Source organism: Eleutherodactylus coqui, chromosome 5, assembly GCF_035609145.1.
Source record: "Eleutherodactylus coqui strain aEleCoq1 chromosome 5, aEleCoq1.hap1, whole genome shotgun sequence".
Taxonomy (NCBI): domain Eukaryota; kingdom Metazoa; phylum Chordata; class Amphibia; order Anura; family Eleutherodactylidae; genus Eleutherodactylus; species Eleutherodactylus coqui.
This window is the reverse complement of record NC_089841.1, coordinates 197,828,487-197,844,955: the sequence shown is the minus strand read 5'-3', so window position 1 is coordinate 197,844,955 and position 16,469 is coordinate 197,828,487. Positions and strand designations below refer to the sequence as shown.

Genomic DNA, 16,469 nt, shown 5'->3' with positions numbered 1-16,469 from the left:
AAACGCATTGCTCGAAAAGTGCGTGCTTTGCAATGCGATAAAAAGAAGGTTCCATAGGGAAACATGGGAGATAAAAAAAAAACAACACAAAAAGCAGAAAGAAAATTGAAGAAACCAGTGAAAATTGCCTTTTTCCATCATATAATGTATTGGTATATTGCTGGGATATGCCATCACTTTATGATTGTTACCTTTTAAATCTCCCCTGTACAGTGATGCTCATGGCCACCCGGCTGCGCAGAGACCTAAAGCATTGCCTCATTCATAACATTGTGCAGTTGGCTTATCAGTGGATGTTACAGTGTTTCCCCGAAAATAAGACACTATCTTATATTGATTTTTGTCCCAAAAAAGGCAGAGTGTCTTATACTCACCTGGCCCGCGGCATCTGGTCTCTGGTGCTGCGACGGGCTGTGGTGTCCTCAGTATTGACATAGCACTCTCTTCCTGGTGACGGGGCTTTGAATACCCCGCCTCCAGCAAGCGAGTGCTGTGATTGGATCACGAGCGCCACTGGCTCAGCCAGTCAGAGACGGCGCTCGATGAACCAATCACAGCCATTCAGTGATGTTATTCACTGAAAGGCTGTAAATGAGATGGCGCTTGATCCAATCACAGCTCTCAAAAAAGAGAGTGATATGTCAGCGCAGAGGACACGGAAGCCTTCCACTGCGCCGGAGACAAGCGCAGCGGACTCAAGACGCTGCAGGCTAGGTGAAGATTGCTCTTCTTTTTTTTTTCATGTATTTTAGCTAGGGCTTATTTCGGGGGAGGGCTTATATTTCAAACACCCCCTCTCCCCGACTGTCATAGTTGGCAATCCTTAAAGGGGTGGTGTTAAGAAAAAAAATGAAATTCTATACTCGCCTATTCCTCCCCCATCAGTCTCCTTACCATGTCTTCCTTTGGCTGCCTGTCCATGGGCGGGTTTTCATTGCGTTCCCCGCGGCGATAATCCGGCCGCGGGGAACGCAGTGAAAGCTCTGCATAGCATTGTTATGGAGAGCGCTTCCCCCTGTCCACGAGCGGAGAATGATTGTGCTTCTCTGCTCGCAGCTGGCAAATCGAAGCATGCTGCGATTTGCCACGATTCTACGCGGTCAGCCTATCTGTCAGATAGGCAGCCTTAGGCTGAGCTTCTGCAGTGCCCCCAGGGTCACCTCATTGTTATGAAGGCTGCATTCCTCGCATTCTCTTCCTGCCGGGTCAGTGAAGGTCAGGTCCCTGTGCTGTAGTGTTCGCATATATCTATATTACTCCCCAAATGCACACGATTCGCAACCTGATTGGTTGTTTTGATTTATTCATTCCTGGTGATTGCTTATTTCAGTTGCCTGATTCACAGTGATTGGTTATTTGGTTTGGCTGATTCCCGGTCATTGGTTGTTTAGGTTGGCTCATGTAGAAGTAGGGAGTAAAAGGCTAATATGCGTAGCGTTCACTGCCTAGGAAGGAATTCTGATCTACTTCAGAGACAGCACGTAGGAGCAGTCTCTGAAGTAGATCTGCACTCCCCCTGCTGGCCTGTGAACTGTGACGTAACGTACATTGGCTGGCAGGAAGAAGACTGACAGCAATGTACATAACCTCATAGGAAGCAGAGGAATCAGCCAACTGGAAGTGATGTGTTGTAATTCAAAAAAACAACAAAAAGGAATAACGGTACGTGTAAATCTTTTAATCAGAGCTAAAAGAAGAGGGTCCTTAGTTCAAGCGCAAGTCTACTTTAAGGGCTCCTGGACACTGGCGATCGCGATATCGCTGCATTTTTTTAACGCAAATGTCAATAGGACTTTCTAATGTTAAAAATGTATCACGCAAAAATTGCAAATTTGTGCTTTGCGATTTTTGTGCGATGCGTTTTTAACATTAGTAAGTCCTATTGACATTGGCGTTAAAAAATTGAGCGATATCGCGATCGCCAGTGTCCAGGAGCCCTTACTGGGACTTGCTGCATAACATTGACAGTTTAACTAACTACAAACGTCCACTTAGAGGGGTTTAACGCTACTGATAACCTATCCTCAGGACAACTCATCAGTAGCAGACAGGAAGGGGTCACCCACCCGGGACTCCCACGGATTAGCTCACGTGATGGAGTTTGTGTCTGGATGGAGCCCTCAAAAAGCAGTCTGTCACGGCGGCCAGCGTGGTAGTGCAGCCCAGTCCCACTGAAGTGAATGGGAGCTGATCAGCTGATCGGCAGTGGTCCCTAAATCTTCCATTATTCTATCCCTGATGCTGACTTTAGGGCCGCCTGCACACGAGTGGGTCGGACCCTGCATGCGGTCACCCTAGCTGGAGCGCCGGCCGTCACATGCACAGTACACAGTATGCTGCACCATTGCTATGGTGCTGACGCGGCTCCTGCGACCATTCTGCAATGATGATTACAGAATAGCCGCGGCACGGACGGCTTCCATTGACTTCAATGGAAGCTGGCTGTCCATAGTTCGCACAAAATCACAGCATGCTGCGATTTCTCCCCCGTGAGTGGAAAAATCACAATCCATTTCCGCTTGTGGGCAGCAAATCGCATTTTCTCATATGCCATGGGCTGGATTCGCTACAGAAACTGGATGCGGAATCCCGCTCCAGATTTCGCAATGCAAATCCGCCCTTGTGCAGGAGGCCTAACGCCACATACTATTGTCCATGCATATCCTTAGACATATCCCTAATGGAAACCCTACTGACCTTGGCAAACAATGGAAAGACACAATGACAAAAAAAAAACAAACAAAAAAACTGAGGTGAGCTATAAAGCAGACAAAGATATAAACAGGGAAACCCAAAACAACAAACTACAAGTCTAAGAAGGGCTGGACTAGAAATAACCACAAGAATAAAACTACACTGACAAAGCTGGACCAGGAACCATATACTAGAAGCAAATAAAGAATATATTCACATGCACATAGCTTACATCATAACCAGCATAACACCGTAGAAGCCAGGAATATTTAAAAGAGAGGCTAACAAATCAGGAACTCCTCTCCACAAGAGCTCCAGCACTATGGTCAGCTGACCCATTGTAAAGGATCAGCTGTGGGACGGTTGCTTAGCAACCGTCCCAACAACAAACTAGTAGACAAGGGATGATGAAACAGCAGGAGCATTCCTGCAGATTGTAACATTACCCCCACCACAACCACCACCCTTCAGGCAGGCTCAATGGCCATTAATCCTGGGTTGACCTTGTTTGGCTGCATGAAAGGTTCTTATCAATCCGATAGCTTGCATGTTTCTACCTGGTTCCCAAGACCCGCTGTTCTCAGCACCGGGGACCCAACTTGCAGCATGATTGCCTGAAGCTGTATTTATATGGACAAGTGCAATTTTGGTCAGTGAAAAACTGACCAATTTCCATGCATTTGACATGCTTTAAGCGCAGTTTGCTTTCACGCTCTGTTTTCACGCATGTTCTTCCCCGATCTGCACTTCCCGTTTCTTTTGTCACTTGGTCCCCACAGTAATATGCATTAAGAACGGATGGCCCTGGCCTAGCCTGTGAACACCATCTGCTCTATCCCATCCTCCTACAGATAAATAACGGGCGATTCTTGAACAAGAATTGCGCCCAAATAAAATATGGAATGATTTTTCACATGTGGATTATTGGTCCAAGTGAAAAAAAAAAATAAAATCACACGTAAATTAACCCTTCAGATGAAGTTTTTTCCCCATTAGAGTTCTGTCCATCTCAGACTTGGCCTGAACGTGCACGTGGCTGGTGTGAATGCGGCCTTAGGACGGCTTCACACAGGTGTATGTGTAAACGCGCATGCTTCACCCCAACATATTTGCGCTATAAATAAGGCTGATTTGCATACGCCTTCGTAGTCTACTGTACTTTTTGCGTATGCAGAGCATGTTCATATATGCCTGAAACTAACTATTAATAAAACACAGCAAAAACAGCCATTTGTAGTTTGGTTGCTATGGGCAACGAAGGCAGTTTCATAAGATGAAGGTCACCCTGGTTACAGCCGTCACACACAGGCGAGAAGACAACAAGCCACAGATATGACAGGCAGAACAAACATGAAAAAGGAAGCCATAAATGTCAGTAACGGCAGGCGGGAGCGACCGGCCCGGGGGGCAGAGGACCGGAGCACGCAGCCAGTATACACACCTACAGCGCGGCGAGCGGCCCGGGTGACGTCACGTCCCTGGCAGCAGCCACTTCCTGTCACGTGGCCTCCGGCACCGGAAGTGACTAGTAGAAGAGGGAGACCCGGCTGTACGGCAGTGAGAGGCACCTAGGACGACGCCAGCATGCTGATCAAAGTGAAGGTGGGTGTGTGATGGGGAGGCCGGGGATAGTGGCAGCCTCCGGCCAGTATAGCCGGGCTGCAGTGTAGGGGGCGCTGTATATGCACCTTCCTCACACAATGCCCCAGTGCAGTGTTATCAGTGGCCATGGCATCCAGGGTCTCTCGCCTCCCCCAGCCGGTGGCTGCCAGGTTATATATTTGCCCACCCTGTGGCCCCTGGAAGCGTCCTTCACATCTGATCTGGGCAGCCGTGACATGAGGCCGGCGCAGTGCCAATTTCTGACTGTCTCCAGTATCGATAGTCATCTAGTACAAAGTATTGCTCCATTAAAGGAGAAAACTCTTCATAAATGGGTGTGGAGGAAGGCGGGGATATGTTGGGGGTCCGGCGCTCCTATGGTCAGCGTTAGAAGCGGATATGGGTTAGGTTCGCGCACAGAATCTACTACGGTCCTTCCCGTTTACACGCCAGGCGTGTGTCTCCTTCCGCAGCTTGCCCACGGTGGTTGGTGAGGGTAATATATGCGGATGTTTTAGGCCGGCTGCGCACAAACGGATATTTGCTGTGGAATCTGCGGTCGGCGTCCGCACGGAGGATCTGCAGCAAATGTTGTTCAGGACCCGCTATGGAACATCGCTTTTTCCTTCAACCTTCATGGAAGCCAGATTGTGAGGAGGAAAAATGTCAGCCTGTTCTATTCTGCTGCGGGCTCAATGGAAGCTGTCCGATCAGCAGCCCATCCGCAATTAACATTGCGGATAGGCCGCGGCGATCTCCTTCATCGCCTAGCGGCGGTGCGGGAAAAGCAAATAAAAAAAAAAAAATCTGTACTTCACATAACTGACAGCGAGCGCCCGCGGTCATCCATATTACAGAAAAGACAAGGTACGCACGGTCGCCGGCCACGGTCAGCGATAGATCCGCTGCGGGCTCCTGTATGCGAAATCCGGATTGCCCATGTACAGCCGGCCTTAGGAGTGTGATATCCTACAGAGTTACTGGCGCAGTGTCCCTGTATTTATACATTTTGTGGCCCCAAGAATCATGTGCCGCAAGGTCTGTCTCTTTGGGCTCGTGAGTGATATTGTGGCAACTCTGGCGACACATGCCTCTTATGTACAGATAACGGGTCACATTGAAGGCGGAAATAAATCCTGTTTACATCAGCAAAATAAAGCCCCTATTACACGGCACGATCATCGCGCGAATCAGTCGAATTAAAGGGGTTGTCCCGCGGCAGCAAGTGGGTTTATACACTTCTGTATGGCCATAATAATGCACTTTGTAATATACATCGTGCATTAATTATGAGCCATACAGAAGTTATCACTTACCTGTTCCGTTGCTGGCGTCCTCGTCTCCATGGTGCTGTCTAATTTTCGGCGTCTAATGGCCAAATTAGACGCGCTTGCGCAGTCCGGTCTTCTTCTTTTCTCAATGGGGCCGCTCGTGCAGGATGCCGGCTCTGTGTAGCTCCGCCCCGTCACGTGCCGATTCCAGCCAATCAGGAGGCACAGAAGCCCTGCGGTCCACCGAGGGAGAGGATCCCGGCGGCCATCTTCAGCAGGTAAGTAAGAAGTCACCGGAGCGCGGGGATTCAGGTAAGCACTCTCCGGTGTTCTTTTTTTAACCCCTGCATCGGGGTTGTCTCGCGCCGAACGGGGGGGGGGGGTTGGAAAAAAAAAACCCCGTTTCGGCGCGGGACAACCCCTTTAAGCGTTCTGTGCTCATGCATTGAGAGAATGATGAGCGATAAATTACTGATCGGATCTTTCATGCAGACTTAAATATAATCATTGATCCGCCGCTGCATCGTTCTGCATAGCCTGTCGTTCATCCATGTAAATGGCGAGTGAGCGATGTGTCAGCCACCTCCATGCATGATCCTTGCACAGGGGTGATTATCGCTGGGACGGCTGCAGGGGGCCAGAAGATGCAAGCATAGGATGACTTATTATTTTTACATGTGGGGAGCACTCATTTAAAAAATATATAACTTGGGCCTCATGTTCACGGCACGTGTAGATTCCGTCCAGCACTGCCGCGGCCAGTGAGTCCTGCATTCCCTTGCAGCGGCATCCGCACAGATCCCTCCACTGCAGAGTTCTCTGTATTGCGCTTGGTCCTCACGGCTCGCTGTCAGACATGCGCAGTACTGTGTTTTTTTTTTGTTTGTCTTTTTTTTAATCTGCTTTACCGCGGCACATCCGCAGCGTCAGCTGTGGGCGGGCCGCAGATCAGACAGCTTCCATTGACTTCAATGGAAGCCGTCCATGTGGGATCCGCAGAAAAATGGAGCGTGCTGCGATTTTGTTTGCAAATCAAATCTGCGTGTTTTAATCCATTTGTGTACGCCCATGCATCTCTATGGGAGGCTTTATTTGCAGATCTCCCTAACATATTCCGCAAATCAAACCCGCCTGTGGGCATTGGGCCTTAGACTGCTCCCCTCAAATATACCCAAAGTGACATGGAATTTCCCCATCTGAGTTAAGGCCCATTTACGAATTTTTAGCGATAATCGTCCAGTGTAAATGGGCCTTTACTCTTGGAACAGGTTTCTATTGTTCAGGACTGATATTTGTCGCCGTAGACTCTCCAGTTATTTCTCTGACTGCTCATCACTGATTGTCCCATTATTTATTTTCCTTGTTTACTCTTTTGTCTAATACTTTATGGCTATACGCATAAATTTGATATTTTGTCTTTCCAGACGCTGACCGGGAAGGAGATAGAAATTGACATTGAGCCCACTGATAAGGTACTGAGCCCAACCTTACTACCGAAACATGGGGACAGGTTTACCAGCTCTGTTGTGCCACAATGTTTGTGCATTCTAGACAGATTGTTGAGTTATGAAATGCACCAAATATAATGCTGGTGTGCCCCACTATTTAGGTGCTGAAAACTGGTCTAAAGTATAACACCCAAGAGATGGCGTAAGGGAAAAAAAACAAAACTGAGTCAAATTTGCACTCAATCTGTCAAACTAATACACTGTGAGAAACTTGGAGCATCTTCAGACGGCCCGACCAGCTTTATGCTGTCCATAGACAGCCTTTAGTAAATGTGCACCATTGTTTGAAAGAAGTTGATTGCCATCATTTGTTTTCCTTGGTGGCGCCTGCCTGGCACTGATGGAAGCCGATGCTAAGAACTAGGTAGAGCGGGCCTGGAGAGTGAAGCAGGCAAACTGCTGCCGGTCCAGGTTTAACATCAATATATATGATGTTTGTTGAGCTACGGAAATGACAACGGGGACCTCAGAGGTAGTCAGGGACTGCCGACTGTTCCAACAGCAGCGCTTCTTAACCAATGAATTGAAGGTGGAATATTGTCAACGTGGTTTGCTTTTCTCATGAAATGATTCATTTAAATGTACAGAAAAGTAGGGTAGACAATAGATTGCTTAAGGCTGCATCCACACGTTGCTGAAAAACCACAGTGGAAACATTTACTACTAAAGCAAATCCTGTTCACGTGTAAGGCTGCCTGTCCACGGGCGTAGCAATATCCCGTGGGAGGAGCCGCCGCCGCCGGGGAGCAGGAGACAGCTGACTCCGCACTGATCCTATCTGACACATGGGCTCACCGTGGAGAAATTATGGCAAATCGCAGCATGCTGCGATTTGAATCCCGCAAGCGGAGAGTCGCTATGATTCTCTGCTCGTGGACGCCGCGGCTGCGCTTTCCATAGAAACGCGGAATAATGCCCATTAACATGCAGCCTAAAGCGGGGAAAAAACACTGCCTTTTTTTTTTTTTTTTTGCTGTAACTGTAATTTGTGCAACAAAACCGCAGCATTTCCACAACGTGTAGACGCACCCTTATAGGGGGTGCCTAGGAAAACTGCTCCGTATTATAGAAGAAAAACCTCCCTTCTCCTGTTCCGACTGCGCCGAGTCCCCTGCTGCTCTCTAATTACTGCAGCCATGGGGTTCCATGTCTCTGGTGTTGAGATGTCATCAATGATGCAGGTAGAGGGGGGGGGGGGGATCTGATGAGGTGAGTGTGCCTTTGTTTTGTATGGTAGACTGCGCCAAAATTGTACTTCCAAAACTCCAAGAAAAAATGGTTTGGATTAAAATATATCTTTTATTATATTAAGATGAGAGCAACATGGAGGAATAAAGTGTAAAAACAAGAATGACTCTCTTACGCGTTTCAAGCCAGCTTATCCACATATTTCACATTGCTTGATGTAATTAATGGTATTTCTGCACATAAGGTATTGTCTTTAACTCTTTCCTGTCCATACCACTAGCAGTTACTTGTGCAGAAACATCATCAGTTACATCAAGCTATGTGAACATAGGCCAATATTTGGATATGAAAGGGATATGGTATATGAACACGGTTTGTGTCTTATACACCTGTGGGAGGAGTTGTTGGCCTCTCTCTTTGGAAAGTCACAACGTTGGATCTTTACTGTGAGGAAATCTGTACTGCGGCTGGTCCGGCCAACGTAAAGAGTTTGCCGTGCTGACGCAGATCCTGCAACCTTTCCGCAATGATAATTGTGGAAGGGAGCGGGTCGGACAGATTCCATTGACTTCAATGGAAGCCATCCGCATGGAATCCACCTAAAAATAGAGCATGCTGCTTTTTTTTTTCCCTCCAAGAGCAGTAAATCGCGATTGATTTCCGCGCGTGTGTAGGAAAAATCTCTTTACCATTGCATGCTATGTGCAGTATTTGCTGTGGAATCCAGATCTGCCTGTGTGCAGCCAGCCTAAGAGCCAGGATAATTCGGCTCGAAACGTGTAGGAGGGTCCCACTTGTTTTTATACCGTCTTCTCCACGTTCTTTTATCTTGATGTAATAAGTTATTTTTAAGCCAAACCATTTTCGCTGGAGAACTGTTATACAATTTTTGAGGAGTTACTAGTCCGTTTCTGGAGCAGCTTGGATCTCCGTGCACATGTGTTCCTCGCAATGTCTGACGGTGGTGAGCTGATGATTATATTTTATCTCACAGTACACTGCGCACTTTTACTTCCCCTTTTAACTTTTTTGAATATTGCTGTCTATTCCAGGGCGCCTCATTCTTCTTGAATATACTGTAGCCTCATCCCCTAGAATATCAGAAGAAATGGCAGTAATGCCTTTGGCTTCATCGTTTTATACATTGTTTGTTCTTTACATTTTGGTGTGAACATTATCCAATTTTATATTTAACTTATCTCCTGAGCTCAATGTAATGTTAAAGGACAAAGGATGTCGCCAAAACTCAGTCTTTTATCAAAACCAGACTGGTGTAAACAGAGAAAGCCCAGTACATAACGTATCAATGGTTGGTGGATGTTTCATGGTTTAAGAAGGGCTGGGATTGTTTTAGGCCCCCTGTCCGTGGTCGTTGCAGAAAATCGCCAGTGATCTTCTGCCGCGGGGGGAGCGGGGGGGGGGGAGAGCTGTCAGTTCTCTGCGGTGAGCCTATCTGATAGATAGGCTCACCACGGAGAATCGCTGCATGCCACGATTTAGATCCTGCTAGCAGAGAATCGCTATGATTCTCCACTCGTGGACGCCGCAGCTGTGCTTTCTATATCAACCGTGGCTGGATTATCGCCGCAGGTAACGCAATGAATAATCGCCCGTGGACAGGCAGCTTCTTTTTTTGCAAAGCCACATCTGCTGGTGGTAATGACCACTTTGCCTGTCTTTGTTATTATATGATCAGCTTAACGATGTGTGCTATTTGACACATTCTTGTATTCTAACCATTCATATATTTTCATTAAATGATGTTCTGCAGGTGGAAAGGATTAAAGAACGAGTGGAAGAGAAAGAGGGGATCCCTCCACAACAGCAGAGGCTGATCTATAGTGGAAAACAAATGTAAGTAGATACTCTTTACAATTAGGCGCGTGTGCTGGCCGAAGTGTTAGGGGCCACAAAGATGCCTTGTCTCTGTAAACTTTCCTTTATATAAATAGGTATTCATTCAGTTCTTTGTAGTACAAGATGAGAAAAATAAATAAACTGTGTACTGTTGGCAATAGAAAACTATATTCATAGTGGTGTAATGGCTAACTGTGAGCGCTTTTGTATAGGGTTTCATGCATGAAGTTTAACATGCCTTGTGTATAGGTGACAGCAGCTCTCAGAATTTCACGCAGTGGAATCTGGCCCTGCCCGGGGCAGAGGACACTGCTTACCCGTCCAGGTCTTCTGTGTGCCTCTTTAGGTCTTCTATTTTCTTCACTGTGGGCGTGTGCGGTTCATTGGGAACCGCACTGAAATGGAGCGTGCTGCGACTTGTTTTCTCAAACAAAAGGTCCACAAAACAAATCTGTATGCTTTAACCCTTACCAATCCACTGTCTGACCTCTGAAGATATGATTTAAGGCTGTACAGCTCCGATGTTGGAAGACGTCCGTCGGGGTTCTCTTACTGTATATTGCCAGCCTCTCTGCTGTCGGCTATCCAACGTGTCACCTCATGCAGTACTGGCTTTAGCCAGCAGATAGCGCCGTTGTATAATGGCAGAAAAAGAGTAAGCCCCCTAGGAAAACCAGGCTACAAATTGGATTGGAAAGGGTTAATCCATGTATAGACGCCCATGCTTCCCTATAGGCGGCTTGATTTGCAGATCTTCTGCAAGTCAGATCTGCCTGTAGACATTTGGCCTAAGTGACTTGAGTTCATTTTCTCATCCATGCCACTTGAGTGGGGACAAGTTGCAGTACCACAAACGAGGGGCGCTCATATTCTGTGTTTGTGAAGGTCCCTGGGATCACGTTCTCGATTATCACACTATCTGAGAGGGGGGGGGGGGGGGGGGGGGACGCCTTAAGATTTATTTACATATGACAGGTAGCCCTTTTAAGTGTAATGAAACTTTTTACTATCCTTTTGGGTCTCCATTCCTCACCAGCTGTCTGTCAGTGAATGGAAACCTTTTTATTTTTCCTTCAAAGGCTGGAAACCTGCTTTGATCTTAATTCTAAGAGTTGGTTTTTGGGATGTCTGGAAAGGTAACACAGCAGCAAAGCTTGTCTCCCTTGACTTCAAAGCATATAGTGTAATATAGCAGGTGTGCTGTGGTTCTTGCAGTAACCACTCTAAGGGTGTATTCAGATATAGCGGTTCTTGCTGTGTGGCAAATAAAAAAATGCATCTGTGTCCTGCGAGTTGCTGCTCTTCTGCAGGTAAGACAGGTGAAGCTCTGCAAAACTACAGTATAGCAGCGTGCAGGGGCCAGAACCTCTGCATATACCTTTATAGCTCTTACCTGCACTGATGATGTAGTAATCTTCATGTGTCTGAAATTGGGGCAAGGTCAGGATGGCTTTTTGCTTCACCCATGGTGGCACCAAGCAAGAGTGATCCAACCCCAAGGACAGGAAACCTGCAGATTAAAAGGCTGAGCCTCTGCATTGCATCAGTGGTTTCCAGTCCTTAGAGGGAGACCTGCAGTCCCTGACCCCTCAGGGTGAAGAGAAGACCTCGAATTTTTGTTTCTCTTACTGGTCAGTTGCCAGGTAGCAGTCTCACCATGAGAAATTTCCCAGAGCCGTTGCACTGGGGTCTTCTGGGGACAGAGGCATTGGGGGAAGCAGACAAACGGTAATCAGCATAGGTGCCATGGTAGCTCCAGATCGGCGAACAGTTTTTTGGAAGTGACAGAGGTCACTTTTGGCCTTCAGCAGTAAGGCACACAGCGTGGCTGGAAGGCATCACTTCCAGTGGGGCTCTGATGACATGGCCACAGGGATAAAGACCAGATATGGCGTCTGAGATGGACGCAGTTACATCCAAGACACTGTAAAGTGGCGGCACCAGACAAGGTTTAAAAGACTCTGCAGATTGGTGGTTAATCCAGCGTTGAACTGCCTTGATAGTTCAGATAACGACAGCCAGGAGGGAGTACCCCGTCCAGAAGATTGTGATCCAGCTCCACCACCAGTAGTACTGGAGTAGGAGAGTATGTACGGGTCTATGGCCCTGATCTTTCACTGATAGTGATGTTTCGCATGCAGATGTGGATATCTCACGTGTAGAGATGCAATCCATTTTTTCCTATAATCTCAGGTAAAACCGCAGGGTTGCGAGAGAAATATGGCACTCGCTCATGTAAATGCAGCCTTAAAGGGGTTGTCCCGCGAAATCAAGTGGGGTTAAGCACTTCTGTATGGCCATATTAATGCACTTTGTAATATACATCGTGCATTAAATATTGGCCACACAGAAGTTATACACTTACCCCCTCCGGTGTTGGCGTCCCCGTCTCCATGGCGCCGACCAAAGCCGCCTTCTGCCTGGATTAGACGCGCTTGCGCAGTCTGCCCTCTTCTGTCCGCCTCCGGCGTGCTCGCGCCGCAGAGGTCTTCTGCACATGCACAGAAGACCTGTGCGGCGCGAGCACACCGGAGCGGCCCCTTCAGCGCAAGCGCGTCTAATCCAGGCAGAAGGCTTCTTTGGTCGGCGCCATGGAGACGGGGGCGCTAGCACCGGAGGGGGTAAGTGTATAACTTCTGTATGGCCAATATTTAATGCACGATGTATATTACAAAGTGCATTAATATGGTCATACAGAAGTGCTTAACCCCACTTGCTTTCGCGGGACAACCCCTTTTAAGGAGATTCTGGAGTTTCTCCAAAAAGGCCTGGAGAAAGGGTTGGCCACCAATACCTTGAAGATTCAGGTATCTGCATTAAAAGCTCTCTCTGACTACAGCTTGATGGAGCATCTGGAAATAGTAAGGTTTATTAAAGGGGTTGTTTGCAAGATGGGTAAAAAGCTGGCGTGAGCCAACCCTTTAAAGGCATCTTTTACATTTAAACCAGTAGTTAGGAAGAGGGTCCCTCCATGGGACTTTAACTCAGTCCTAAATATCATCCTGAAGCCCCAATATGAACCAATTTAAATCTTCACTCATTAGAACTCAAACTCTGAAATCTATCCTCCTGACAGCATTAACATAAACTAGAAGAGTTAGGGTCCCTTTACACGGGACGAATGTCGGGCAAACGATGTTCGACACTCATCCCTGTGTGTCCTCACTCCCGTGCTGTCACAGGAGAGCTAGTAGTGGTGGCTCACTCAGAGTGGCCAGCAGGGGGGCGGGGCAGTGCAGGAGATTTCTCTCCTCTCGCTCCCCCACCCCTCTCCATTGACATAACACAGCGGTCGTTCAGTACTGAACGGCCCCTATATACACTGAACGAGGAGCGATGAGCTCATTGTCCATCGTTTATGCTGCATAAATGATGATTGAGCTCATCGTTCACTTTAAACAGCCGCCATTCAGTACTGAACGGCCCCTGTGTTATCTCAATGGAGAGGGGCAGGAGAGCATTTTTCGCCACTATTTCTCTTCAGACTGTATCTGTAACTTGCACATCTGTGGAAATCATTCTCACCCTCCCCTCTGCTCTCTATAGACTACTTTTGAGCACCGTGAGTCATTCTCCTCTTTCACTTCTTGTATTCCATCTTATCCCCGTTACTAGACTAATTTCACTAGTGCCCAGGGATTCTTTTATTTCCACACAAAAATGTCATTTTAGCTCAATAAAGGGATTTACACTTTTGCTAGTTATTACACTGAGGCAGCTTGTGTTAATGATGGCCAAAGTGCCGTGACCATTTTAAGAACGGTGAGACATTGAAACTTAGAGTATAATAGAAAGTTGTATAACTTTTTTTCATTTAGGTAAATAACTCTTTAGCTTCTAAAACTGGAGCACCGTAACAGAGAAGAAGTCATTAGCAATTCACTAGACTTTCTCCTATCGCATAGGTGTTATATGTGGACAATAAAATGGAGCAAGTGAGTTGAGGCTTAACCCTTTCCACTCCACTGTCTGACCTCTGAAGACATTATGATTTAAGGCTGTACAGCTCCGCTGTTGGAAGACGCCCGTCGGGGTTCTCTTACTGTATATTGCCAGCCTCTCTGCTGCCGGAGCCTATCCAACGTGTCACCTCATGCAGTACTGGCTTTAGCCAGCAGATAGCGCTATTGTACAACGGCAGAAAGAGTAAGCCCCCTGGGAAAACCAGGATACAAATTGGATTGGAAAGGGTTAACGTATAAAAATGTTAACCGATACATGTAGGTCTTTGTGTGATGACCAGTAGTCGACCACTATTGATTGGTTAATTGTTAAAAAGGAAGCCTTTGGGGAAATTGCCGTTAGCGACGTTTGGCTGATGTGATTTACATTTGTGTGCAAAATCTGTTAAAAATTCAGTGCACCCCTTTCGCTTCTTATATTGAAGAAATTAATTTTCGCTTTCTAGTATAGCATACCAAAAATTTTTTGTCTTTTTCCCTTTTTGTTTATAATAGGAATGATGAGAAGACCGCTTCAGACTATAAGATTCAAGGAGGCTCAGTGCTACATCTGGTCCTTGCGCTCAGAGGAGGTTGCTGAAGGTTTACAAGGCCCCCGATGCAGTTTTGACTGTTGGGGTAACGCGTCCGGTGGTGTAGGACTGTTATCTCTACGCCTCTGCCAGCTTCTTTGTATAATACTGAGTTTGTGTTGTTAGTGTCATATGTTCATTTGCTCTGAAATAAATGCTCCTCTAAATATTCTGTATCAGTTGTGTAAGATAAGCTGTTGCTAGTAATAAGCTGATTCTAGAAGCACACATACATTTTATTAAGTGGACAGTTTTTCCTTTTTTTCGGCTAGTTAACTTAAAGGATCACCCCCCCCCCCCCCCCTCCTTATAAACACCTATGGATGGCAGATAGTGGCATAAATGTTTGACAGGTGAGAATCCCAACTCTGGCATGGCACCCCTGCTTACCTGACAAAGCTTTAGAGGGTATGTTATGGATATGCCACATTTCTGTTTATAGAATTGTTTGAAATGTATGTTTCCTCTATTACGAATGGCAGGATGTGTGTTTTCTTGAGGTGCATCTATCACCTGCCTGTCCATATGTTTTAAGTATTGCGGTATATTGTAGAAATTATCAAACGATCACAAGTTCAAGTCTCGTAAGTGGTCTCAAAAAAAAAATATCAAGATTATGGGTACATGCACACGGACGGATATGGCAGACCTTCATTTGAATGGGTGTATGCACATGGGCTTTTTAACTCTGACGGAAAGTCCAAGTGGGAAAAAAAATCGCAGCATGTCCTATTCTTGGACGAAAATAGTATATATCGATGTGTGGTATCTTTAATATTGGACAGCTCATGGACTGGAGATCCATGTGCTGTATGATCCGAGCTGCGCCCAAGGATATTGGGTACAACTGTTTTCAGTTTGTGCATGTAGCTTAAGTCTAAACAATAAAAAATAAACTTAATTGATATCATCATGTCCAAAAAAGCTCAAACTATCGAAGTATCAGGTTATTTTATCTCACATGGGAAACGTTGTCAAACAAAATGCAGGTCTGTGCAATTTGGTTGTCTTGTTTTGCCCTGCTGTATGCTTATTTCTACAAGGGTTGCTTCTAAGAAGACCATATATGACCATCTTTTTTTAACAATGCCAGGGCTTAATAGGCTCATGTTGATGGTACAATATACCGCAATATAGAAGTATTACAGTATATTGTACAGGTGATTTACAAGGTTCAAATTTGCTAATGGGACTTCTGTAAAAAGCTTAATAAAAAAAAAAGATGTAAATGGTAATCAAAACTTCAATGTTTCATTGAGCTTCACTGGAAGCAAGCTTCGCCACCATCTGCTTCTATCATCCACCGGATTTATAGACACCCGGAACATGGAATACTTAAAAGCAATCCAAAGAGCCATTAAGGCTAGCAGTTATCTGCCACAGGCTCTTTAGTATGTTTATTGGGATCCCCAATGATGTCATACACATGGATTATCTTATGTGTTACCTCCATGATTCCTATGACCTGTTTTATCAAATTTTGGCTTCACTGGATAGAATTTCAATGCTCTCAGGAATATGCTGACTTTCTGTCGGGCTCTGATTGACTAGCCCCTTTTTTGGGCTTGGCTGGGTTGGAGTGTTTGTTTTATTTTTTTTTCTTCTCACATTCTTTTTTTTCCACTTTCTCTACTTTGATTACCTTAGGTGCGTCCCCCATTTTTTAATATCCTGGGTTGGTACCAGAGAGTGGGTAGTGTGGGGCCCCTCTGGTTCCATTTTCAACTGATGGTGATGCCTGTATTCTTGTTTATATGTGTTTCCTTATACTCATTGGCTTGGTTTTTCCATATGTGGTGTTTTTGTTTTTTGTTT

At 46.2% G+C, this 16,469-nt stretch overlaps 2 protein-coding genes across 2 annotated transcripts in view; one reads left to right on the top strand and one right to left on the bottom strand.

Annotated features, from left to right (window-relative positions):
- The window catches only part of GMPR2 (guanosine monophosphate reductase 2), a 19,900-nt gene extending 15,694 nt beyond the window's left edge, over positions 1 to 4,206 (bottom strand). The window contains exon 1 of the mRNA XM_066604040.1: positions 4,136 to 4,206. The gene's annotated coding sequence lies outside the window, so the exon portion shown is untranslated. The remainder of the gene's footprint in view (positions 1 to 4,135) is intronic.
- NEDD8 (NEDD8 ubiquitin like modifier) lies at positions 4,181 to 16,469 on the top strand. Its single transcript, XM_066604041.1, has 4 exons — positions 4,181 to 4,296; positions 6,992 to 7,039; positions 10,035 to 10,117; positions 14,578 to 16,469. The coding sequence occupies exons 1-4, from the start codon at positions 4,279 to 4,281 to the stop codon at positions 14,660 to 14,662; spliced, it is 234 nt and encodes a 77-aa protein (XP_066460138.1). The 5' UTR covers positions 4,181 to 4,278; the 3' UTR covers positions 14,663 to 16,469.